The sequence below is a fragment of the Camelus bactrianus genome, chromosome 14 (genome assembly GCF_048773025.1).
Source record: "Camelus bactrianus isolate YW-2024 breed Bactrian camel chromosome 14, ASM4877302v1, whole genome shotgun sequence".
Lineage (NCBI taxonomy): Eukaryota > Metazoa > Chordata > Mammalia > Artiodactyla > Camelidae > Camelus > Camelus bactrianus.
The window spans coordinates 58823294-58851189 of NC_133552.1; the positions used below are offsets into that span (position 1 = coordinate 58823294).

The window sequence follows — 27896 nt, forward strand, 5'->3', positions numbered from 1 at the left end:
TCTTGGTGGTGGTGGGGGCAGAGGGGCTGCTACTTAAGGGTTAAGCACCCGGGCTTTGAGGTCAGGATGCTTGGGTTCATATCTCAGCTACTGATTAGCTGTTTGATCCAGGCCTGTCCCATAAGGGACAAATCTTACTCAAAGAATGGTTGTGCCCTTTGCCCGTGGCTCCTGGGAAGTAACTGCTACCCCCGGAATGTCCTGCTTGATAAGAACGTCTTTATTTACTGGGGGACCTAGGCCACACCAGATAATCTGTGCAAACAATGGGATTTCTGATGGAGACCTTGGGCCACAAGACACCAGCTCCAGCTCTGAAGGGGCTAGTGGCTAAGGGCAGCCACGGTGGCCATCAGGTGGGTCTCTGTGGCCAGCCTCCAAAACAAACTCTGGACACCAAAGTTTGAGTGAGCTCCCTCACTGGCAACACGCCACGTGTACTGTCACAGTCTTGCTGGGAGAGCTCAGCTCTGGCCACACGGCTCCACTGGGAGAGGACAACTGGAAGCCCCGGGTCTGGTCACTCCGGGACCCTGCCCTATGAGTCTCTTTGCTGATTTTAACCTGCATCCTTTTGCTGTCATAAACTATAACTGTGAGTACAACTGCTTTTCTGAGTTCTGTGAGCTCTTCTGGTGAGTTACTGAGCTTCAGGGTGGTCTTGGATACCTCCCAACTGTGCAGGCCAGTTACGTAACTTCTGAGTCTTGGTTTTCTGGGAACAGGACTTTATGAAGAGCAACTGAGTAACATAGGTAAAGTACTTAGCACGCTGCCTGGCAATACTAGGGAACAGAGCATGGCTGGCTGTTTTTATTTCTGCCTTCACCACTGGTTTTGGTCTAGAGAGAGAACACCTTTGAACTGCTGTTGAGTGAGACCCTAACTTGCCTGGAATTTGATTAATAGGAAGAAACAGGGCACATTCTGTGGCAGGAGTAAAGGGTAACAGATGTTGGCCATTGGAAAACTTCTAAATATAAAATGCCGCAGACACTTACCGTACTGCCCACATTACCACAGCAACTGAGGAGCTGCACGTGACACAAGAACCTCACTCTTCTGGGTACTATCCACTGATTTTCTATGGTGCAGTTTTCGTATTTTTAGAGACTACTGTTCCTTTCTTTGTAAAAATGTGACAGAATCTAATTCTTTTAATTGACAATCTGCACATATTTTTCATTGCCAAATTTTATTTAATTATTCATTATCATGAAAACCTACTGAGTTTACTTCAAAACAAAGCATCTCCTACTGTCCTTTTAATTACCTCTTTAAATAGAAGTTGCACAGAATTTTTCTTAAGCTAGATAAAAAAATAACGAATACCAAAGTTTTAAATTGATTAAATACAGTACTTTGAGTAAATATACATTTCAAAAGACTCACTCTCAAAAGAGAAATGTTACATAAACTTACAATTATATAAAGAATTTACTATTCAAATATTAGCCACTCTATAAAAAAATTAATGTACTTACTTTAAACGTCGGTGAGAGATAATTTTTAAGAAACCAGAACTTCACTGGTGTTTTGGTGTTACGTAAAACAGAAAGCATCATAATTCTGGATAAGAGAACAATAAATTCAATAAATTAACATTAATAGGAGTTCATCCTACTTCTCTTAAGGCTTTTAAATGTTTAAAGATATTAATTAGGAGTTTCTCACTATGAATTATGGAGAAACAGAGTGAAGTATCTTCAGATATCATGGCTGCACATCAGTTATGTGACGCGTAAGAATAATGTGTATATATGTATACCTGATACATATTAACTGATTGCTTTTTGTTTGTTCCACCTAACAAGAGAAGGAAGGTAGTCTGAAACAGTCTTGTTTAACTAAACTAGAATCTAATTTTGGTTCTATTACTGTGTCATTAATAGCAGGTGTGTGCACTTCGAAGGGCTGAGCAACTGTCTATATTGATACATTCGCTGGGCAGGTCACTTGTTTTGCTATCCCGCATCCCTGAATCAGAGAAGACAGGGATATATCTAAAGTACCATTTTGAAATGTCAACACATTTAAAATTCAAACATTTTTGAGGCATTTTCTGTAATCCTTCTACATAAACAGTTAAAGAAAATAGCCCTTTGTGTTTGTTAATACTGCCTTCCTCCTCTCAGCCCTCTCCTTTTTACAGAACAAAGGAGGATTTCTTCACTAGAAAAGGAAAATTTACTATATAATTTTTTCTCACTTATCATCCTACTACAAAATTTGTCCATTTTCTAACCTTAAAGGACACCAACATTTCAAATCAAACTCATGAAATTTTATTGTATTTAGAAAATATACTTCCCTCATAATTTTAGGTAAAAAAAAAAGCAAAGTGCAAAGCAGTATGTACTTTGTTACTATTTAGGTAAAAGGGAGTTAAAAATATATATCTGCTTGTCTATACATATCTTTGGCAGGATATGAAAATAATAAAATTGGTTTCTTGTGGGGAAGTAACTGGGTATCAAGGAAACAGGTGGGAGATTTTTTTCCACTGTAATTTCTTTTATTCTTTTGAACTTTAAAAATTTCTTCGGGCTACATAAATGTGTTACTTTTCAAACCATTAGATTAAAAAATATACCTACCTTAAAAAGCGTTCATATAAATGGCCAGAAGCAACTGAAAAGATGTTTAGAACGTCTGTTTCTTGAGTGTCTCTTTTTGTATGCAACCTCCTTGTGAAACTTGGAATAAAAAAGAATGATCAACAGTTTAATATACATCTGCAGACTTTACATACCTACATAAAATAAATTTGATAAGAAATAAAAATAGGGATGCTTTTCATAATGAATTACATTATAAAGAAATACTTATCCTAAAAATTATAGATTTTTTATATTTAAACACGTGACAATTTGAAGTTTTATGATTTTTAAAAATGTACAGCACAGAATGCAATTATATTAATTATATTGTTTCTAGGTTAGTGAGGCAGTATCTCTGAATCTCTGTGAATTACAAGAGTTGCTTTAAGAACACAGAATGAGTGGTAACACACCATGGCTATGTCTCATGTAAATAGGCCAACAGTGAGGGAAGAAACAGAACATGAAGTATTAACTGTGGCGATTTCTCATATGTGGTGACAGCGTAGATCCTTGAGTGCTGTGACATGGAGTCCCCAGGATAAAATGTTATAAAAGGCACCAGCAGTTTAGAGCTCCTCTGGTGAGGAAGTCTCCATTCCACGCAGGCTACAGAGATTTCTGTACCGTGGGTGCCCCTCCACGAGGAATAAGACAACACCAGGGAGCCATGTCCGCACATTGGTTTCTATCACAAAAGCTTCATCTGGGCCCAGCTGTCACTGTCACCAATTTCTGGACCCAGACCAGACTTTGATATGCCCCATCTCATACACAAAAGTGACTGAATCTTTTATCTGGGGTATTTATAATGTATCATTTCTTCTTTTTCCTATTTAAAATTTTTATTTAAATAAAAATCTCATTTTTATATACACAGATATTTAGAATGACTAAAATTTGGAAAGCTAAATAATTCACAATCAAAGTGGAATATATTCTGCCAAATAGGAATTGTTATACAGAGATATTTTTCACAACTATTTTCACTGTAATCCCCTAAATAAGAAAAATACACAGTCGACTCAGGGAGGAAAAAAATCACTCTAAGTTAGGATTAAAAACAAGACAAAAGAAGTGAGAACACTGTAATGTACAAAATATTCATGTATCTGGAGGAGCTACCATTCCCTAAACTTACCTGCTCTCTCTTCCTAATGAAGCATTATTTGGTTTTGGTTTCTCATCTGTAGAGTAAGTGGCAATGCCGTAGTTTAACAGTTACCTTTATTCCTTTCAGTCTGTACCGTCTGGTTCTGATGGAAGGTCATGGGCAGACAGACACTCTTTAACATGCCCAGGCTCTGTTTCATCATCCCCTGTCAAACACACCTACTCTCCAAATCATCTCAAAGTGAGTGAATCTGAGCCTTTCTCAGTCAGTAACCAGTTCAACCCTGGCACATCTTGGAACAGTAACATGATTCTCACCAAGTAAGGGGTCAGCTATAGAGAGAGACCTAAACTGGGCAAAATCCAAAATGATGAGAATCCAGAGTGTGGTTGGTGTAACAAAATCTGCCTAAAGTTTCTATTTCTTATCCTTGATAAAAATGATCAATAGTTCTCCATCATAGTTCAAATTAACTTCAGATCTCTAAAATGGACTTTCAGAGCCTCTATAATCTGGATCTACAGCAGACCTTTTTTTTTTTTTTGCCCACTTAACACCCTTTACACTTCTAGTCACAATAACCTGGTACTGTGGGTGGATAACCATCCCTCCTCTAATTTCATTCTCCAAAGTTCCGGTGGGGCGGGCCTTCTCCCTAGCGCCAGAGGCAGGCACGTGACCCAAGCTTAGGCGATTAGAGTCACAGGGGTCAGTCCAGTCTGGCATATGGGGCTATAGCTGGACCAACGAGTCAGCCTTGGAACTTGGCTGGTACTATTTGGAAAGAGGCAATTTCCTCCCACTGGAGATGGCAAGTTTTTTCCTTGTAAAAGTTTGTCTGAAAATGAAGGAGGCAGAAATAATAGAACTAGGAGGCGGAGAAAGAATTTCTGGACCACATCACCGGAATGCCCAAAGTCAGCTCTACCCTGGACTCTTTAGGTATGTGAGCCAATATACGCACGTGTGTGCGTGCGTGCATGTACTCCTTTTAAATTGAATATAGGTCCCAGTCTAACTTAGAGATTCCCCATTATAGTCAATATCCCAGCCAACCTGGGCTGCTTCCTGCTCCTTGAGGAATATACCCAATCTTTCTGACTTCACATAACCTGGTACGCTCATTCTGTTTCCTGTCCACCCTTTAGAACACGCTTCTCCAAAGAGTCTTTTCTGAGGTTCCCCCTAACTGGATATAGCCTTTCTCTCCTTTGGTTTGAACAGCACTTTATGTTCAGCTGTCTTACAGCTCCAGTTTGCTATCTTGTATTATGAACATTTATGTATTTGCGTTATCCCTTCTAGAGAAGATCTGTGCTTGGCTTCAAAGTTTACCATCTGCAGGGCATCCATGTACCAGACTCCTGGTGAATTTATAGTTACATGTTCAAATATTCATTAGTAATTACCTTTTAATGGAATCCCACATTCCTTTTTTTTTTTCTTCATTTTTACTGGAAAGGATATCTTCCTTAATTTTGTCTGGCTTTTTTTGCACCTAGATAGCATGGTTAAAGAAAAACTTTAGAATTTTGTAGCTTTAAATATTATGCTGCGTAGTTAGAAATATATTAGGTAAGGTTATGGTCACAAATCTAAGATAGTTATAGTAAATAAAGCCAAGAAAGATCTTAGTATATTATAGACACAATCTAGTTTCAACTATCAGTTCAACCTCTTGTTTTTAGTTCTTCTGGTGGTTACCTCCATACTCCTGAATAATGTTCTTAAACTTGTAATTACTAAATTTTCAGCTTGGAATGTTACTGACTATTTATCTGGACATTATTCATTCGTGGTAATGAAAGGCGAGTAGCTTATTTATGCCATCCCTCCCACCCCCTTTGTCAGGGAAGGTTTCAGTAATACTATTTTTATCATTAGTTCTCCTGAGTATTTTCGTAACTTGAAATAATATTTAAATCTATTTTTTTATTCCAACAAATTCAACAGTTTCTCTTGCATACCCGATTACAAAGATACTAACATCTACCTTCTCCCTCTGCCTCCCAGCTTGTTAGCTAAATCTTTACTGTAGCATTGTAAATGTAGGCCATATTTAGTTTGGTAAACATAATTACACCTTTGCACTGTGCTATTTTTATTCTGCAACTTGAAAATCAGCAAAAAGTGCTCATTGTGACAACGTAAACACCACTCCCTGAAGAGTCTGAAAGGCTACCACCGCTGCCTTCCCCCCGCAGGTTACGACGACGCGCCCACCGTGCTGCTCCTGGGAGGCTCTCCCCGTTACACACGCATTCTGCTTTCTCACATTTCACCGAGAGAGAAGTATTTTTTTTCTTGGAATTTTACTGATTTTTTTCTTGTGGTGAGATATGTTTCTTCTTTGCCACGTACCTAATATTTTCCAGCTTATTATTCAAGTTACTTAGCTGTCTGGAACTCTTGTCTTCTTGAAGGCATTCTTCTTGGAGCTTAGCAATTCACTGCCTGTCCCTCTCAAGCTTTCTTCGTATTAGAGTTCTGATTAATTTCACCACTTCCTGCAATACCTGTTTTCCTCTCTCCTGCTATTCATCTTCATTGTGCTGACAAACACCTTCAAGAAGGGGTATGAAAAATAATTTTTCTAATTTTCACGCTTCAGAGAATAACTTCATTTTGCCTTCATATTTGATTAAGAATTTGCCTAAAGAATCCTAGGTTCAAAATAATCTTCTTCAAAACATTAAAATCTTTGTTTTGCTGTCTTGAAAATAAAGTGTCTGATGCTAGTGTTAGTGTCATTCTATTGCAGTGACCTGCCTTTTCTCCCTGATTTTTTTTTTGACAGGTTGAGGACCCCTTTAATTCCAAAAATTCATTCACCTAAGAAAGTACATCAGAAAATCTCTGCAAAAAGTTTTCTCCCTGGATCTTATGGGCCATTTTTATTAGATTGATTCTAATTTGTGGACCCTCTGACGTAAACGTTTTTATCCTTATTTGTGGGAAACTTTCCTTCCTCTATTTTCTGTTTTTCCTTTCTGGAATTCCTAATCGTGGGCCACTGGGGTTCATGGGCTGATCTTTTAGGTTGTCTATCTCTTCTCCTTTTTCCCTGTCCTTTGGCGTAATTCTGAGAGGAGGATGGTGAGGAGATAAAACTGTGTCATTAGAAGACAACTGAAGGACCCAGGTATGATTAGGCTGTAGAATGTTTGCTTCAGGTAGGGCGTGACTGTTACCCTCAAAGACTTGATGGCTTTGGTGAAAGAGTTAGATGTGCTCTATACCAGGGATGAACAGGTCAAATTAGAGCCAATACAGAGAGTGAAAAAATTCAGTTCAAGAAAAAGAAACAATTTTTCAGTAGTCAAAATTCCTCAAGTATAAAATACCCCATTCTCCCAGTGGAAACAGTACTTTTCTGTCCTGTTTGCAGGGCTGGGATAAAGCTAGCTGGAATGCTGGTCTTAAAGGGCTTGAGTCTGCTTAGTAACTTAAGTGGCTGGTCTGGGTTTGTGGGGTTTTTCATCTGGAATGGCCAGAAGCAAAAGCGCCAAGGACAGAGTATAAGTTATTACTGAGAAAGGAAGCCAAGGTCAAACAGGAAAAAGTATCAAAGATGAGTGTGAGCGACACGTATAACTGATCACAGGATAAACAGCAGGGCTGACAAGGAACAGCTTATGATGTGGGATGCAGGGTAGAATTTGATGACTTGGTAGTTCAGGGTCTCTGCAGTACATAACGAGAGGGCTTTGACAGCCTACTGGTACTAGACCACAGAGATTCTGACTTACATGGGTGTTTCCTAGTTATCTTTGGATATTGGTTTCTCCTTTCCTGCACTGCAGACAGAGACATACTCTATATGATTTCCTTTTTCTGAAATCTGTTGAAACTTTCAATTAAATGTAGACTAATTTTTATTAATGTTTTCTGTGTGTTTGAAAGACTGTTCACTGTGTTACTGGGTATTGTGTTCTACATACATCCATTAGGTCAAGATTTATAACCACACTGCTCAAATCCTTATTGAGCTTTTGGTCTGCTTGCTGTATCAAGTACTGAGGGACGAATGTTAAAAATATCCTGGAATATTAGAGAATTGTCAGTTTCTCTTGGTAATTCTATTTCTATTATACATATAAAGCAACCTTCTTTATCTTTAGTAACGCTGTCTTGACGTCTGATCTCTCTGATGTCAGCACAGCCACCCAGGCTTCCGTTAGGTCAGTATCAGCCTTGTATACTTCTGCCTCACTTGTATTTTATTTTCATCCTCATCCTGAAGCAGTTTTCTTACGTATTAGTGTCCTTTCTTGCAAGCACACAGTTGTAATTTTTAAAAAATCCAGTCTGATAATCTTTTGTCTTTGAATTGGAACATGTATTTTACGTTTAATATAATTGGATTAAATTCTAGACTACGATTTTGCACTTCCTCTATGGCCCATATGTTCTGCTTTCTTTCTTTCTTAGTCCATTTATATTAATTTGTTTCACTCCATTTTCCTCTTTACTAACTATGACATTATGCCTTGTTTTATTGTTTTAGTGGTCATCTCAGAAATTTAAAACATTCAGATTTGCCCTAAAGTCTAAAAGTAGCCATAATTCTTGCCCTGGTCAATATAAGAACTTTCTGTGTTATTGCCAACACCCCTATTTATCTTATGGTTTAAATGCTACTGTCGTTTTTAAATTCTACATATTTTAAAAATCCTCGTAAGACAGTATTACTATTGTTTCACCTATTCACTGTTCATAGATTTGTCCATGTAGTTGCAGTTTTCTTTTCTCTTCATTCTTTTTTTTAAACTCAGATCTTCCATTTGAGATGTTTTTTCTGCCTAAAATACATCTTTTAGAATTTCCTACAGCGTGAGTGTGCTAGTGGCAAATTCAGTTTTTTGATTTGTCTGAAAATACTTTGTTTTATGTTTCTTCTTGAAAGATACCTTCCAGGGTAAATTATTTGAGGTTGACATTCCTTTTTTCTTTCAGAGCTTTTAAATATCATTCTAGTATCTTATGGCTTTCCATACTGCTGAGAAATCCATTGTTCAGGCTAACTGTAGCTCTTTGAAGGTCATTTTTCTTTTTTCCTCTGGTTACTTTCAAGATTTCTCTTTGTCTTTTGCTTTCTGCAGTTTTATTAACAAGAACCTAGGTGTGAATTTCCTCTTAATTATCTTGCTTAGGAATCACTGGACTTCCTGAATATGCAAATTGGTACCTTTCATCAACCATGAGAATTCTCAGCCATTACTGCCTCAAATATTACCTGTACCTCATTCTGTCTTTCATCGCCTTCTGGAACTCTATTTAAAACAATTTTATTTACTAAATACTCATAAAGTACTTTATACAGCTAAATTATCCTTATAGCAGACACTTAAGGAGGGTTCCATTATTAACTCAATTTTACAGACGAGGAAAATGAGGTGGAAGGAGGTTACGCAATCTGCTCAAGGGCACACAGCTAGTGAACGGCAGAGCCAGGTTTAAATGCAATCCTGGTATCTTAGATTTCTCACTGTGTTCTCTGTGCCTTTCATACTTCTCTACTGTCCTTTCTTCTTTATTAATGTCCCTGTTGCATTTGGGATACTCCTGTTCTATCTTCCAAGTCACTAACACTCTCTTCAGGCCTGTTAAAGTCATCCACTGAATTCTTCGGTCATTGTATTGCTCAGTTTTAGAAGCTGTACTTAAAATAAAAAAATCAGATATGCACTTTTTATAGTTCTTTATAACCTGCAATTGTTTTCAAGTTTATCTTTTATTTCTTTAAACAATGCAAGTAGTTAATAAGTCTGTGTTAGTAATTCTAACATATGGAGTGTTTGCGTGTCTGCTTTCTGTTATTTACTGTTTCTGCTGGTTTTCTTTGCATATAGTAATACAAAGTATTTGGATATAGTAATCTTATTCCATAGATATATGGATGTTTCCGCCAGAGGCCTGTACAATCTTATCAATCTGGGACTATTTTAGTGCAAAATTCAGGGTTCCCTCGATTACTGAGGTGAGACAAATTTGGGCTAATGACCGTGTGGTACATACACTTTGCTATGGTTCATCCTTACCCTGAAGCTATGGCCAGAAAGGGTCTTCTACTGGATTACCTATTTTATGTGGGTCCAGGGTTTTAATATCTGTCCCCAGCACCCTGCAAATTAAATAAAAATGATAGTTCAAGTGTACCAGGATGGACAGATGTTCTCAGGAAAACAGCAGCTTTCTTGGGACAAGAGAAGCTTCTGTGCTTGCTTCTTCACTAGGCTCTCATTTTCCTTTTAATTTTGTTCTTGTGTTTCCTTACTATCATTATTGTTAGCTCATTTTTGCTTTTAAGATTTTTTAAAAAACATTTAACCCAATATTTTTGATTGATTTTAAGTATGTGGGTTGGTTCAAAAGAACTAAACTTTCCATCTTAAATGCTCCTTTTCTGTTTTTTTTGCTTTTGTTTTTGTAAAGGAAAGAAACATCACTTTTTTTCCTTTTGAAAGGGCTAATTTTCACCCATGTTCCTGATCTCATCTCTAAAGCCTAATTTAGAACATTATTTGGCTACAAATACAGTAGATACATCATAACTTAAACAAATCATTTCTATTCTTCTATCTTCAGGCTCTCTGCTTTCCCTTTATGAACTTAATCCTTCTCTTCCTTTCACTACCCGAGTTCCAATATGACATTGTAGGTAGATTTGTGAAGTTAGTTGTAAAATGAAAATTAATTAATTAGGGGTAAAAAAGATAATTCTTAATATTAAGAACAAAGCCTATAAAGAGCTTTGGCCTCACACACTTGTACATCCAGTATTTTGCTTTTAAAGCTGTTTAACACAACAATGACATCTCCTAGGTCTGGTTCAGAGTCAGTTCCTTTGTGCCTAAAAACAGAAAAACATGCAAATGTCTATAATAAATACAAGAATAGACATACAATTATGATAGTATAAATACCTAAATAAATTCATTCTGCAGTAAACGTAAGTATAACAACACTCACGTATATGTTGTATTTGCTGTTTCTATAGTCAATTAAGGTATGTTGCAATACACTGTTTTTGAAATTATCCAATTTTAACTTAATACAAATTATGACTACAAAAGGAACTCACTATATTTGATATCACTTAGTCATTCAGAACGTTCAGATTATTGCTTATCTTTGTTGTTGTATACTAAGATTATCACAAGTCAAATCTTATCTGTTTTATATTGTAGTAATTAAAATACGAAAAATTTTCTAGACTTTAAAACAAGTTGTTCACATAGCACAATCAAAAGAATTCTACACCATACAACTACTTTTCAACATCCATCGGCCATTTTCAGATACCAAAATTTGAAGTGTATTGTTAAACTTGTAAGACTGAAAATGTGTCTGTGATGTCCATCTGCATTACTTGGATCTATTTTATATTACACAGTATGTATTTCATTGTCTAATTTTCAAAACTGCATAAATAAATAAAAATGTTTTGATACTATTTTCACTATGAACTGAAAAATGCCACTGTAAAAAATATTTACCATAAAACTATATTTTGTCAAAAAGGGAAAGCAATCATATGTCACATTAGTAGATACTTTGCATTCAGTCAGATTTCCAACATACACTTGAACCTTTTTCTAAAATGAAAATCCGGGGATTCTAGGACCATGTTAACACACGCCTTTGACTCCCACTCTCAGTTCCCTAGATGAGGTGGCTAAGCCACAGGAGGAGGCACAGCCTTGCCCAACATTTACCACTAGAAAATAGAAAGTGTTCCCACTTTCACAGTATGAATGTCGAGTTTCTTAAAAATTTTCAAGAACCTCTGGTCCCAAATACTGCTCAAGGGCATCGCAACCGTAGCCATCGGAACCACTGTCCACTGAGACCAGGATGGAGCCAGCACAACACCGCAGCTCGACCCACACAAGATCTAAAGCAGCGTTCCTGCATCCCAGGCCATGGAGGCAGCAGTGATGAAGACTCTGTCTGTTTCAGGCACTATTTTAAGCACTTTTAGATATTATTTATATCTCATTTCAGCCAAACTATCCTTTGAAGAAGGTACAGTAATAACCCTAGATCCAAACTAAGCCCAGGTAGTCTGCCTCTTCACAGCTACACTGCTAGACCATTGAAAGTAACGCTAAGCCACTAACAGTAACTGGATACGTGAGGACAGTCGGCAGCTGAAATGAAAGGAACAAGCCAAGAAGTGAGAGGACGTGGACTTCGCGATGGTAAGAAATTAATACAGGAAAAAGGGGAGCATTCAAATAATTTATATTCCCAATGATATCTGAGAGAGTATTTCTCAGGAAAAGTCATTCACTTCAAAATGAAAGGATTCATTGCATGTCAGGAAGCATTACTTTAAAATAAAAAAGGACATACATATTTTTTATAGAATTCTAAATATAAATATTATTTGATTTTTTGTAGAGGAAGAAAAAAAATCACTGCCTCTCCTTTTGAAATCCAAAACATTGGATGGTAGGAGATGATGATGAAGTCTTGCTTCAAGTATTTTCTGAGGCAAATTATAATGCTATTATCAATATTGATGAAAAGCAAGCAAAAGAAAGGCTAAAAAATTTTCAGGTCTTTAAAATCAAGAATAAACCACTAAGGTTTCTACAAAGAATATTTGTAGAAATGTGGTACATATTATGATATGGCAGGCAACATCTATTCTACCTTTTACTGTATCTGCAGAAGTCAGAAAGTTAAAAGCTCTTTTTTGTCTGTTTTTATTCCTAGGTGCTTTTACTGCTAAGGTTCTGGTTAATAATTAGATTCTGCTAAACAGATACATTTGCATGTGCTCTGGAATTTACAAGTGAGGGAGGGTCAGTGTAGTGATGTCTGCTGAGTTTCTTTGTGCAGGGAAAGTCATGGAGACATAGAGGTTGTCTACACCAGGGTTCCAGTGTATAAACTCAGCTTTCTGGGGACAGAGAGTGAGGTGACGTATCGGTAGGAGCAGCTCCACGCTTTCTCACTCCCCTGTTCCCGGGGGAGGCAGCAGCTCCCTCTGGCTGGTCAGTTCCTTGGCTGGTCCTGGGAGCCAGCCCTCCCGGGGCGCTTGCTCCTCTGACCCTTCCTAGTGTGGTCCAAAATCCATTTCCCTGTGTTAACTCCTTCTCTGATACCAGAGTCAGCCACCCAAACAAAAAACGAATGTGAAAGACAAAAGACATAACAAAAACTATGATCAATAGTGTATTCGGTCAGACTTATATTTAACTAATGGTGGTGCGATGGTAAAGAACTAAAGGTTTGGGGAGGGAGACTAAACAGATGGTAAATGGTTCAACGGAGGCACCAGTAAGACAGCTTTCAGGGAAAGGACCACGTGAGACAAAGGCTGAACAGTGTCTTTGGAGAAAGCTGTTGCCAGGCCTTGAGTCTGCACCGCTACACACCCCTGGGCAAGCGTGGGTAACATTACCTTTTAATACTAAACTCAGTAAAGTAGATGCTTTGAAGGGGAAAGCACTTTGCAATACATTTTTTTTCTGAAATTGGGAGACGTAGAGAACTGCATTTAGCTTGTGTCTGGGGAAGTTAAAGTGGACTGTGGACCGATACTTGAGGACTGACCTACTGTCACTTTAATCCAAGACTGAGTGCTCCTTACTGCCTTGGAGACTGGCTTGAATTCCTAGAGTATGTTGGCCAAGTGATGTGTCAGTATTTCTCATGGATCATACGTAGCCAAGCAGGAGAGATCTAGTTTTGTTGTTACGGAGTGGTCATGCATCCTGCCAATATAGCAATAGGGAGATACGAGGAGACCTCAGCAAAAATAGGACGTGGGTATCATAACACAGGATGCCCAGAGAACGAGGAAGATGTTAGAGAAGCCAACCGGGACAGAGATGCACCAAATGGGACCAGGGAATCAGGAGAGTGAGCTGCAGCAACAGAGACCCCCCAAGAGTGCAGAGAAGGGCCCCCAAGAGAGTGAGTGATACTCACTGCCAGGGCCAGAGCGCATAACTTTGGCTCCTATATAAAGCACAGGAGAAGCAGACCAGTCTCAGAGGTACCAAACTAAAATTATGTACAACTACTAATTAGGTAACCTGTTTTTCTGAGGATTTCAAGTGAAAAGATGAACAAAATAATTTAGCATATTGAAGGCATATATAAAAATATATATGTGTATGTACAGCATTTGAAAGCCTCTGCAATTTAATTAGGAAAATCTGAAAAGCATTTTCTAATTTTGGTAGAACTACAAAAACTTTCTAGAAGAGAATAACTTTATTGAGTTTTTTTTTGAATTCAAGGTAAATAGCAGTCAACACCAAATATGGATGTATGACTGCAGCTAAAGATTACATAAAGATGGACAGATCCAAACAGTACACAAGTGAGGACCATGCCTAACAAGACGGCAAATTTAAAAATACCAAATTATTCAGTCGTGGTTTTAAAACTGGACTTAGAAGCTCATGTCAATATCATGTTAGCTTAGCTTTTCAGCATATTTCAAGAATACTTTCCCTAAATATAAATATAATAACAATTAGAACTAAATCAAAAATTGGGATAAACAGAATTTCCATTTTTGTCATATTTCATATTAACATGTTTTTCATTACTGATACTTTAATTTCAAAAAAATCAAAGAGTAGCATCATTTATGCTTTTTCTAATCTGGCTATCTAGTGGCATATTAATCACATTTGGAGTTAAGTAAATTATGACTGAAAGAAATTTATGATTATATTGTTAATAAGAAATACAAACAATTTTGAAATTACTTCTATCACCAAGAATTATCTTACTGTGAATGAGAAAAATTAGTTTTGTACTAAAATGTTAGTGGTACTTAAATACAACATCGAGGGCTATTTTTCCCCTAAACCATCCATTTATAGACTGTATATGATAACAAACAATGATAAAGAAGATAAAACAGAACATCACATAGTGTATTGTTTTGCATGTGACATATATTATACATATATTACACAATATAAATATATAATATCTCAATATATATAACTGTAACTTGTAAAGGAGGAAGAAATAAGTAGGGAGGAAATGGACATTTACTTAAGACCTGAGACACCGCGTTTTATGAGGATTATCTCATGTAATCCTTACAAAGAATCCACAAGGCAGGTAGGATTATCCCCTCTTGTTATGAGGAAATAAAGACTCCAAGTGGTAAAGAAACTTACGCAAAGTCATACAGACAGCTGGGGGCAGAGAAGAAATTTGAATCACAGTTTACCTAATCTCAAAGGTGAAAAACAACAGTGAATCAATGGTGGCAGATTTAGAAACACTACGCTCCTGGCAGTATAGTTTGCAAAGACCAGAGAAGATGAAGCAACATTATACCTTGAAACCATGATTTTTATAAGAGTCAATACAAATGTCACAGTGTATTATTTTGCTTATCTTCTGTACCACATGTTAGATGTGCTAATAGGTGTGTGACAGTATCTCACTGTGGTTTTAAATCACTGTGGTTTTGATGTGCATTCTCCTAATAACTAACGATGTTGAGCATCTTTTTATTTGCTTATTTGATATCCATGTATCTTCTTTGGTGATGTGTCTGTTCAAGACTTTTGCATACTTTCTATCAAGTTGTTTTACTGTTGAGTTTTGATAGTTCTTTGTATATTTTAGATATAAATTCTTTGTTGAATATATGCTTTGCAAAGATTGTTTCTCAGTCTGTGCCTTGTCTTTTTGTTTTCTTTTATAATCATTAAATATTCCTGTAGTCTGAATCTCACATATTTTGCAACAGAAATGATATTTAATAAAGTGCTTTCTTAGATCCTGCTTAATACATCATAATATATGATATGTGAACTATATTAACTTTCTAAAATTTGAAAAATTCTATATTCTAAAACACATATAGCCCTAAGAGCTTTAGATGAGAGATTTGTACCTCAGCCCTCTACCTGGAATGTTTTGCCTGTGATATAATTAGTAGTAAGTTCCTATATTTCTTCAAAACTCTCTCTCGAGGTACTATCTCATTTCTAATGTCAATACTGCCTTACTCCTCTCTATCACAGAATTAATTATTCCCCACACTCCCTGGCTTCAGACTATATCACAAAGCTATGGTAATAAAAACAATATGGTACTAGCACAGAAACAGACATAAGGTCAATGGAACAAAAGATTCCAGAAATAAACTCACACACTTATGGTCAATTAATTTATGACAAAGGAGGTAACAATACACAGTGGAGAAAAGATAGTCTCTTCAAAAAGTGGTGCTGGGAAAACCTGACAGCTACTTGTAAAAGAATGAAATTAGAACATTCTCTAATACCACGTACAAAAACAAACTCAGAATGGATTATAAAGATCTAAATGTAAGACCAGATACTATAAAACACCCAGAGGACAACACAGGCAGGACACTCTTTGACATAAACTGCAGCAGTACTTTTTTGGCTCCACCTCCTACAGCAAAGGGAACAAATGCAAAAATAAACAAATGAGATCTAATTAAACTTAAAAGCTTTTGCACAGAAAAGGAAACCACTGCAAAATGAAAAGAGAACCTACTGAATGGGACAAGATATTTGTAAGTGGCATGACCAATAAGGGGTTAATGTCCAACATATATAAACCAGCTCATACAACCAACATCAGAAAGCAAACAACCAGATTAAAAAATGGGCAGAAGAACTGAACAGTTTTCCAAAGAGGAAATGCTGACGGCCAACAGGCACATGACAAGATGCTCAACATCACTAATCATCAGGGAAATGCAAATCAAAATCACAAGGAAACATCACCTCATTTCTGTTAGAATGGCTATTATCAAAAAGAACACAGATGTGGAGAAAAGGGACTCCACCTACACTACTGGTATAAATGTAAATGAGTGCAGCTATTGTGGAAATCTGCATGGAGGTTTCTTAAAAAAACTAAAAATAGAACTACCATATAACCCAGCAATTCCACTCCTGGGTATATATCTGAAAGAAACAAAAACACTAATTCAAAAAGATACGTGCACCCCAGTGTTCACAGCAGCATTATTTACAATTGCCAAAGTATGGAAACAATCTAAGTGTCCATCAACAGAAAAATGGATAAAGAAGACGTGGTATATACACACAACGGAACACTACTCAGCCATAAAAAAGAATGAAAATTTTGCCATTTCCAGCAACATGGATGGACTTGGAGGGCATTATGCTAAGTGAAATAAGTCAGACAGCGAAAGACAAGTACTGTATGATATCACTTACATGTGGAATCTAAAAACTAAAACTAGTGAATAAATCAAAAAAGAAGCAGACTCACAGATCTACAGAACAAACTGGGGGTTACCAGCGGGGAGAGGGAAGAGGGGAGAGCAGCATAGGGTAAGGTGGGGAAAGGGTTATTACGGGATTATATGAAATCATGTATGTAAAACTTTTGAAAATTGTAAGGTACTACAGAATTTAAAAAATCTTTCATTCAATAAAGAAAAAAAAGATAAAAAAAGAATCATTCCCAACTTTGTACACATAAATTATTAAGCATATTTGTTGAGTGACACTATGTTCTAGGCACTATAAGGAAAAAGAGAAAAAGCATTGAAAAAAAGGCACAAAAACTCCTACCCCTATATTATCTTTGTAGAGCACACTGCCTGTTATAGTAATAGGTGCTTAGTAAGTATTTATTGAAATAAATGGAAACTAGAGATATATTCAGGGGTATAAAAAAGAGTTTATTAGGTATTGGCAAACTATGGCTGGTGAGTAAAATCAAGCTGGTGGGCTATTTTTGTATGGCCCCTGTGCTAAAAATGATTTTTTTGTTAAAAAAATGGTTGTTGAAATAATAATATTAACAAAAATCGTATGTGCCCTCAAACATTAAATATTTACTATGGCTCCTTATAGAAAGAGTTTTATGATCCCTGCTTTATGCTAGGCTCATTGATGGGTAGGAAAATTACTCTGAAAGTAACTAACTCTTATTTATAAAAATAAAAAACTGAACGTAACTCACAGATAATGGCATTGCTATATAAGATACAATACATACTACACAGTCATTAAATGATAAATATGTTCATTATGCTAACACGTGGAAGTCTATAGAAAATATCAAGTAAAGGAGATGGAGCAAAGAACAAGATATGTACTTTGGGCATAACATACTTTTGAAATAAAACAAGATAGGAACAAATGTCACAGTTTTATAAGTAGATTTATTTTACAGTAATGGTATTTGTGAATATTTTAGTTGTTTTGATGGTCTTGGTTATATCACACTGAAAACTTACTTACATGTAAAAATTTTTAAATGGTTTATGTAACTCACCCAATTATTTGATAAATATCTTCAGATTTCCCTTGGCGTAATTTCAGTATCCAAGCACCTGGGTTTGCTTTTAACTGAAAATATCCCTTTTAAGATGAGAAAAACATGACCACAGTTATATTACTGAAAATGATATCCAATTGTTCAAGAAAGATTATTCATGAATATTAAAAGGAAGTGTTAACTAACTATGGAATGAATAATTTCTATAAATGAATTCCAAGGAAGACGATTTTGCAATAACTTGTAAAAACAGATTCTGAAAGCATGACTCCCTTCATTTTTGTTTTCTTTAATTACCTTATTCAAGGATTTTTTTTTTTCTGGCAGCTGTTCAGCAACAGTAGGATAAAAATAATTTCATCTTATTGTTAGGAAAACTTAGATGATTTCACCAAAACATTTAATTAAATATCCACTGAGTATGTATAATACTTACAAGGTTGGCCATCACGATGGTGTCAACCATAACAGGCCTATTCTTTGTGCCCAGTGTGAACTGCAGACCCCGAGGAGCTTGTTCTGTAGTTACGTCGAAGCAGTGTCCTTCGAGTAGCAGATATTCTAGTTCATATTCTGCTGTGACAGCTCCCTCAACCTATGGAGGAAATGTGTCATTGTTTTTGGTGTTAGTAATTCTCATAATGTAAATTTTATAATAAATATATGTGATTATTTTAACATTAGCCAATATATTTGACGGGGGAACATCAAGTCTTTCTTTTAGACGAGTGAACTTAACAGTTGAATCAACTTCTGAACACTAAAGCCCATGATGAATTTTTTTCCTTTCCCGTGACAACCTCTCTACTCCAACCTCGTGATATAAGCACCAACACCACAAGGAGGAGAGGTGAGCATGGCGGGGGTGGGGGGGGTGGCCTGGGAAGCTGTAGCACGCAGAGATCTCTGCAAGACAGACTGAGACAGGAAACTCCTCAAAGAATCCGCATCGTGTGCTGTGCCCTAGAGCTCAGCTCCCACTTCAGACCTAGCAAGAAAGCCAATTTATCATCATCACCTTTCTTGCAGTTAAAAAAATTCATGGTTAATTGCTTTGCACTCAAAATTAAATATAACTGTAATTAAATGTAACTGGAGAGCCTTTGATGTGGGTCTAGTAACAAGCTCTGAGAAGCACATCTGAACTCCAGGTAAAAGTCACTGTCTCACTTTAAGCTTTCGTGGAACCACTTCTGTCACCTTCAGTAACGGCATTAATGCTGGTTGTGCAATAAGCCATTTGAACGAAGTCCTGGTAAGGAAGAATCTTTCTAAATCGAGCTTTCATCAGGTGTTTGTATAATGTCCGGGAATTAGATGTAGCAAGGAGAGCTCGCACAAGCTAGCGTGTAGTGACATCTCTCATTATTAGTTTTAGTTCTTCCCTTTCCCTACAACTCCTTCTTTGTGCTCTAGCAAACGTATTTATTTGTTATTTCATATTCTTCTAGGATATTTTCAGGTAATATTCTAAGTACGCATGTAGAGCACACAAAGGGAGAGAAGACCTTAGCAGCAGGTGGCCTCAACTGTTAGAGCTGCTAGAATTTATAGTTTCCTTCTGTTTATTCATATCATCTATGAAGACAGAAGAAATTATTTCTGTTTATTTTAGCCTTCTAAAATACTGTTCATTTAAATAGCTTCTAAAAAGACATTGCTGTATTTGTTACTCACAACGTTTAGTCTCAATTAACTGTTTAATAATAGTGGCTGAACTTTTTTTTTACCAGCAGACTCAATTTAAAATCTTCTCCATGGTGCATTAATTCTTCCACCACAACTTTTTACCCCCTTTTTTTTAGAACCTTTAAAGTTATTTTATTGATATATATTGTTGGACTCTCTTAATGAAGAGTCCAAGAGACTCCTTTTCAGAGATCCAACTAATCATGGAGGAAACAGGATTTTTTTTTTTATTCATGCCAAATTCACTTCTGAATTTTCCCTCATAGATTTAACTATTTTTCTGTCTTCCTATTTTTCCCGTAGACTGACTTGAGATGATTGCTGTGACTAAGTTTTAGGTTCTTCTCTGGGTAGGTGAAGCTGGGGGTACGAGTGAGTATATTCCAGGGAGGTGACGTAGGATCCCACAGAATCTACACGAGTGAGTCAGAAGAAACCTGCCTAGAAGGAAAATCTTTAGACAAAAAGTAACACATGAAAAGCGTGAGAAACAAATGATGAACAACCTTAACCAAACTATGAGAAGTAAAATGTGTATCCCCAGGTCAGGGTAATGGCTGCATTCTGAAGGAGCTATCAAACGCAGAGCGGGAAATAGGTCAGAGGTCATGCAGAGCCAGGCAAAGGGGAGGGCAACGAGAAGGAAGTATTTTCCCTCCGGGTTCTGGATACTTGTTCTCCAGGTAAACTCTCCTAAAATACTTCTGCTTTTTGCGGTTTCTGAATCCCTTTCCCATTTTGAATAGAATGTTCAGAAAGACTCCATGTATTATAAAAGTTTCCTCCCGTATCTTTTGTGCTATGGGTTGGACGACAACAGATGGGCAAGAGAAGTCTGGTCATTTACTGGACAAGGGTCAGGCTGGAGGTGGCGGGAAGCAGTGTGCCAGCCTGCAGTATACGTGCAAACTCTTTCCTGCTGTCTACCCTAATCTCATTAGGACTGTTTTCTCTGGCTGTGAGCTATGGGGCAAAAAAGTTTCAGGTGAACCTGTTCCTTTCTGAGTTAAAAAAAAAAGAGAGAGACCTGAAGGGCAAAGGTACTTAATGGCTTTGTTCTAAGTTGCCACTCATCCATCTCTCTGGTTTCTACATTGTTCATCTTAGGGCAGCATTTGTGAACCAGGAGTCTGGGAAGCAATAAAAAAGGGGAGGGCATCTAAGAACCCAGAGAACTAGAGATGCTGCATTTGGAAGTCAGGGAAACTCAAAAGTCGAAGGAGAGACTGGGTTTGGAACTAGAATCTTAAAGGAGAAAATTCTGGTGAGCCGTGGCTATGGCCACTTGGTATGATTATAGTCGCCCATGAGAATTGATCCTATTCCTCTTTCTTTATATAACTTTATGATAACTTACATCCTTTAAATGAATATTATCAAGGTCACAGTTGCTGCGTACTATTTCAACCAACCAGCCTTCAGGAGTAATCATGTTGAGGGTTAGAAGGGGTGCCTCAGGGATACCCAAGAATTTTGCTGCTGGTCCAACAATGCCATTAGCCGTTAACATCAGTTCCGGTTCCAGAACAAAACGGTAAAAGCTGTTGACAGAACAGAAATAAAATACACACTGTGACCAAAATTGAGATTTCTCCTATCTAAAATATTTTAAAACTGAAAAAGTTTTAAAAACATGACCACAAAGTCTAAATTAAAAAGAATAAAAACACTATACTAAAGTTAATGCTTACGTAAATGGTAGACAATCATTATTTTGTTTATACTATTATCTATTGTAAGACTGTGTGTATTATACACCCTTGTTAATTATTTCTCAATGAACCTGATTAGAATCTCTTTAACATATACTGATTTATGCAGGTTCCAGCAGTTTACAATCTGTATTAACTCACTGATCCTTCTTCAAATTTGACCATGGTCTATTTTTAGCCATTTCATTAGCTCTCAGCACCTCTAATAACATGAAGAAAAATGATAATCAGCAAGCAAGTAAACTTTAAGCTAAAATTCTGATACCAATTTAAAAAGTACAATGAAAAACAAATAGGACTGGTTGAGGCAGCTGCTTGTTCACAGAGCTTTTAGAAGTACTTGCAATTTTAATGTATCTTAGCCTTATCCCCCAATATCTTATGCAATAAGAAATAGTTGTAATATTAAGAATGGTGACTCTCACTATTTTGAAACTACAGTCAAGGTGTCAGCGGTGTTGTGGTTGTCTCAAGGCTTGAGGGGTAAGGATCCACCCCTCCGTTCCTCAAGGGCCGCTGGAGTGAGAGCGGGAGCCCCTCACTAGTGGTTGGCCGGAGACCGCCCCAAGTCCTCGCCACAGGGCACCTCCAGCAAGCTGGGAGAGGCGCACGAGGGCAGGAGAGAGAGAATGCCGGCAATACAAGAGTAACAGTCTCTCACAGCCTGATCGCAGAAGAGACACTGCATCGCTTTCGCCACATTCCCTTCATGAGAAGCAAATCACTAGGCACAGCCCGCGCCCGGGGATGGTCTAGAGTGTGAATCCCGGGGGCGGTGATCACTGGCAGCTGCGTCTGATGTGCCCACGTCAAGCAGGCAGGCAGGCAGGCCCAGTCAAAGAAGAGGAGTGAGAGGAAAACCGGGAGAGCACAGTCCAAACCAGGCCCCTGGTCCTGTCAAATGCAGCAGAAACACCGTCCAGGAGAATCCCATGGACGTGGCCAAGAGCAATTTCTTTGTGATTCAGTACAAACAATTCAGTGGCAAAGAGAAAGTTAAAGCCCTACTTCCCTGGGAGGCACAGGGAGTGAGAGCTGAAGAGGGGCGACCACACTTCTGAGAAGCTGAGATGACAGAGTGGAGACGAGGAGAAAAGACAGGGTTCCAGAGGAGAGGAAGTGACAGGAGCAGTTTACTTCTTTTTCAAAATTGAACAGTAACTCTTAGGACGGAAAGAAAAGGACTAGTAGAGAGGCGACATATGGAACAAAGGGACGATGTGATACAGCAAGGATCCACAACAAATGGGAAAGTGCGGGATCCCCTCAACCAAGAGGAAGGAAGGACGGCAATTCTTCCCCCACCACTCGGGACGGCTGGAGAGGTACAGGAGACAGGCGTGAACTGGGGGAATTCCTGCCCAGAACCTCTGTCATCTCTGAGAAGAATGAGACAGTATTGTAAAAGTTAAGGGCTGTGAATTGTAAAAAAAAAAACAACAAAAAACCAATAAACAGAAACCTCAGTTAAGTAGTGTCAGGAGACCAGACTGGGGAGCACTCACACCTTGTGATGGGTACAGAGCCCAAAAGAAAGAGGACGCCTCTTCCTCCCTGGCAAGGACTCAGCCGTGAGAAGCCACGGGCTCTCTACTTACTACAGCCCTCCCAGCTTCCTTTCCCCTCTGGAAAACAGCTCTCTTTCCTTTGCCTCACGGGGACTTCTATATGGTTCATCTTGGTTGCCGACCCTGAACTGCAATTCTCTGCTGATACTAAATAATCCACCTTAGCTGGAGAAATATCTAGCAGTCTATTTGTCTCAGGTCAACAGAATTAATGTGTCAACTAGTTTGCTTGATATATGCTACTGAGTAAGATTCTGCTGAACTCATGGTTTAAAACTAGCTTGTTAGTTTTTGTCCTGTGCACCATTATTAACCCCTCAAAGCATCTCTGGTACATTAGCTGTTATTTCACCTTAGAGAAGTCAAGTTCCTTTCTTCTTAACAGACTGTGCTGGCTTATGTTCAACATTCTTATTCTTTATCATGTACCCCAAAGCTCTATCGAGATACTGTGGAGAGGGTTCCTACTTGTATGAGTAAAAATTCTGTACTCAAGGAGCTAACAGAACTCTCAATTAGTAGCTAACATAAGATGAACTGTTCAGAGTTAGCAACATATGTGATAAAATTTGAAATACAAAAGGTAAATAAGAAGTATGAAAAATGAAATATGAGGATGAACATCTCAGTAGGGAATGAATGTACCCTAAACCTTCATTTAAAATTTCCTCATCTCCTACTGTATTGCTTTCCAAATATTAAAAATACCATATTTAAAATATCTGCTCAAGGCATTAATCTACAGTATGTTTATCAATTATAACAAGTACAATTCAATAAGTAAACAAGGAATTACAGAGGAGGGGGAAGGGTACAGCTCAAGTGGTAGAGCACATGCTAGTACCACTCCCCAGTACCTCCTCCAAGAAATTAATAAGTAAACCTAATCACCCCCCAAAATAAATAACAAATAAAAATTAAAAAATAAATAAATTAAAAATAAAGAATTACATAGAGGAAAGCACCTTAACAAGCCTTTCTGCCCTGTTACACCTGAGGGATAGTATATATTACAACTAGTAAGAATGGCTCAAAATGATAGCAGATCTGATCCACAAAGAACAGGCAGGGTTTGTTTTGTACTTACTTGAGATATAGTTATTCCAACAGATCAGTATTAATGAGGCATTTTCACATATAACTAAAAATCTTCTATATCATTGAAGGATTATTCTAAACTAATTACATCTCAATACTCCCAAATAATAAATATGATGGCATAATAAAGGTCATTTTAATAATTCAGCTCTGAATTACTGAAAGTATAGCTAAATCAAAAATGGTTTCATTCAACCTTATTTCCCATTTGTATATATATATATTTTTTTTTAATTTTTTTTATTGAGTTAGAGTCATTTTACAATGTTGTGTCAAATTCCAGTGTAGAGCACAATTTTTCAGTTATACATGAACATACATATATTCATTGTCACATTTTTTTTTGCTGTGAGCTGCCACAAGATCTTGTATATATTTCCCTGTGCTATACAGTATTACCTTGTTTATCTATTCTGCATATGCCTGTCAGTATCTACAAATTTTAAACTCCCAGTCTATCCCTTCCCACCCCCTTGTATATTTTTAAATAGGTATTCTTAGATCACATTTTCAAAAATACCCACAGATGAACATAAATCCGTATAAATTTTGCAATTAGACTGGGTCAATTTTACTGATTAGGTTACTTTAATTTTATATCATAAGGTTAATAAACAATCTCTGATCTTCTGATCTACTCAGTTAAGCATTCTGTGAAGGAAAAAAATGGGTGCAGTAATTATGTTCCTTTTTTTCCTCTTAGCACTTGCAAGTTTTTCAAAATGAAATTATGTTCACGTAGACCCACCTCTTTAAAGGGGCTTCTGAAAGCTTACCCCTACAGTTCATGAACAACTTTATCTTCATGTTGATAATCTTGCCAAGTACCTATTAGAAAAAAATTCCCACATTTGACATTAATATTGGTAGCTGACATTTACTGAGCATATACAGTGTACCAGGCACTACATTTCCACCTGATATTTGTTATCTTATCTGGTCCTCCCAACATCCTTCTGAGGCACCTACTTTTACAGGCGAGGCACAGAGAGATGCAGTGATTTGCCCATGTCATGGCAGAGGTTAAGACTTCAACCCAGCTGATTTCACTGCCCAAGTGCTATGCTGCCTACATTTGCTTAAAGTGACTTTCTTTCATGGTATCTGAATTTACTTACTATTGCAGAACAAGAATAATTACTATAATCTTGACTTGCAAATATAAAGTGGTCACCTCACAACAATAGTGTCAAGGGCGCCCTGATCCTTTTGGAATTTCACCTGCACTGTGAGAGATGTAGGAAGTTCTCGGCTACATACAGATAAAATACTCTCTTTTCTTTTTATTTCCCTAGAGCACTGAAGTAGAATTATTAATTCAGTTAGTCCCCACCTCTGTACAGGCAACAAGTCAGTGAAGATCTGAAAGATATTAAGACAAGAAATGACACAGGTAAGAGGAGAAGAAGAAAACAGATACATGGAATGGAAAGGATACAGGTTTGAAGAGAAATTAGAATATACAGACGAAGGGTTTAAGAGCTTTGAGTTTTAATTTTCATTCTGTCACTCCTCACATTAGCTACAGTGGAGGTTGCTGAGCTATTGTTTCTCCCAAGTGTTAAATGAGACACTATCCCTCTCTTGCAGTAAGTTAATTTATGCCTTTAGCATAAATTTCTAGCATACGTTTTCTCTATAGGAAGAAATAGTAAGTTATGTGAAGTTCTGGTTGCTCAGAAATAAAGTATGCTCTTATTACTAATGATGTAAACTGGAATGCAATATAATATTATATATTTCTGTATAATCCATATTTCAAATTCCTAAATTCTATGTTTACATAATAACTGCAGAGGTAAGCAATGTTTTTTTTTCTGAATAATGAATCTCCACAGGCACATGGAATCTGTACACTAAAAAGCATCATACTACTTCCATTCCTTACGGGTATGATTACTGATTTCTGTTTTCTAAATAATATGAATAGTGTGTCTGAAGAAGTTAAGATTTGCAGATATACAAATGCTGAAACATAGAATGAGGCAAGTAAGTCAACTATGGAATTAAGTTTTCCCCAGTCATACACTGAACAGGTGGAATGCGCAAGGGGTTTCTGAAATTACTTGTGCACATTAATAAATACATTTATAACATACCTATAAATCCATTTTTCCAATACGATTTGGCAGGGCAAAGTAATTTCTGAGTGAAACTGCACTTGACATTCTGACAGAAGATACACATTTGTGCCCCAGTTTGACCCTTTACAGCTTCACTGTACTTAGTATCTTAGTATCTAATTATGTTTGCCTGTTTCCAAAAGTAAACTGTCAAAGGACAAATAGTTTCCACTTCTGAGAATATTTTCTGATGTGTCTTTACAAAGAAAAAGGCATTGAGTAACTTCAAACAGGATTACCCCCAGATTTTGAACATCGCTAGAAAAAAATACTGCCTTCAGATATGACTAGCTTATTCAAATTGAACTACTGAAAGCTGCACCACAGTGTGAAGCTTTAATATTTTCAGCACCATGATAAACCACATAATGCTCGTTCAGAGTCCACTGTCTTCTAATATTCACTCTCCTCTATTTTCTTAGTGAAGGATCTTCAGGTTTATGCATAGTGTCCACCCTCCCTTGTGACTAGGTGCAGCCAGCTGGCTGGCGACATTCTGGTCATGGAATGTGACTGGATGGAACATGTCCAGGGCTGTGCCCCTGTCTCCCCCCTTCCTGCTGCAAAAACACAGAGGGGATGTGAGGAGCTTCATCTTAGACCACCAGAAAAAAGCTGCTTCGTAAGGATGCTGAACGACACAAGGTGCCTGAGCCCCTCACACTGCGGAGCTGCCTTAGCAACCCCAGGCGGCTCACACATGGATGGTGAGAGGACAGAGAGAAACTGCATACTTGAAGGTGCTGCTACTTTGGCTTTGTTACTGTGGCCAAACCTACTGAATACAACCTTCATGTTCCTTCTACCAGCTTCACCTGTTTGGCTAACACTACTTATTGGACTCTGAGCTGTTTCTACTAGTTAAGCTTAGACATCAGCATCTCCAGAAGCCATCCTCCACAGCTGGGGAAAGAAAGATGAAGACGGGAAGACACTTGAATTAGTCAGCTCAGGCAGCCATAACAAAACACCGCAGACCAAGGGTCCTGAACAACAGAAGTGTATTCATTTCAGGTCAAGGTGCTGGCAGAGTCAGTTTCTGGAGAGGGCCCTCTTCCTGGCTTGCAGGTGGCTGCCACACTGCAGTGTCCTCACATGACCTCTTCTTCGCATGTGGAGAGGAAAAAGATCTCTCTCCTCCTCCTCTTCTTCTAAGGCTTTTGATCCTGCTGGATTACAGCCCCACTCATCAGACTTCATTTAACCTTAATTTAACCTCAGGGCCCTACTTCCGGTTCCAGACACTGGGGGTTAGGGCTTGAACATATGAATTTTGGGGTGACTAGGACAATGACTATATCCATGTTAGCACCTAACCCTGGCACTGCCACAATACCTCAGGCACAGCTCTATACTTCACTTTCTACAATGAAATATCACATTCTATTTAAAATATTCTAAGAAATAAAGAACCAAGGGCAAACATTTGATGATACTTCAAAACAGACCTGAAAAGATTAATTATAAATTTCATAATGAAAGTAGTAATCATCTAATAAATATGTGTATAATATTTAGTAAGACGTAGTCTTGTCTTACGATTAGTAACTGTGCCATCTTCTGTGCTTCTCTTGTCAACGGATCAACAATAGCAATGACATCAAAGACCATATCATCCTCCAGAGAATTTATCTTTATAACGCTAGAAAAATAAAAAATAAGATGAAAGATGATCAGTTAAGTTTATTCAATTACTTAATTAATCTTAA

The 27896-nt window shown here is 37.5% G+C and overlaps 1 protein-coding gene across 1 annotated transcript in view; it reads right to left on the minus strand.

Annotated features, from left to right (window-relative positions):
- The window catches only part of UGGT2 (UDP-glucose glycoprotein glucosyltransferase 2), a 137841-nt gene that overhangs the window by 12993 nt on the left and 96952 nt on the right, over positions 1 to 27896 (minus strand). Inside the window, exons 25-33 of the mRNA XM_074378431.1 lie at positions 27727 to 27829; positions 24813 to 24892; positions 21044 to 21227; positions 18434 to 18592; positions 17995 to 18080; positions 10483 to 10567; positions 5124 to 5212; positions 2598 to 2696; positions 1485 to 1569 (exon numbers count right to left, since the gene is read on the minus strand). Coding sequence (XP_074234532.1) covers positions 1485 to 1569; positions 2598 to 2696; positions 5124 to 5212; positions 10483 to 10567; positions 17995 to 18080; positions 18434 to 18592; positions 21044 to 21227; positions 24813 to 24892; positions 27727 to 27829 — 970 coding nt within the window. The remainder of the gene's footprint in view (positions 1 to 1484; positions 1570 to 2597; positions 2697 to 5123; positions 5213 to 10482; positions 10568 to 17994; positions 18081 to 18433; positions 18593 to 21043; positions 21228 to 24812; positions 24893 to 27726; positions 27830 to 27896) is intronic.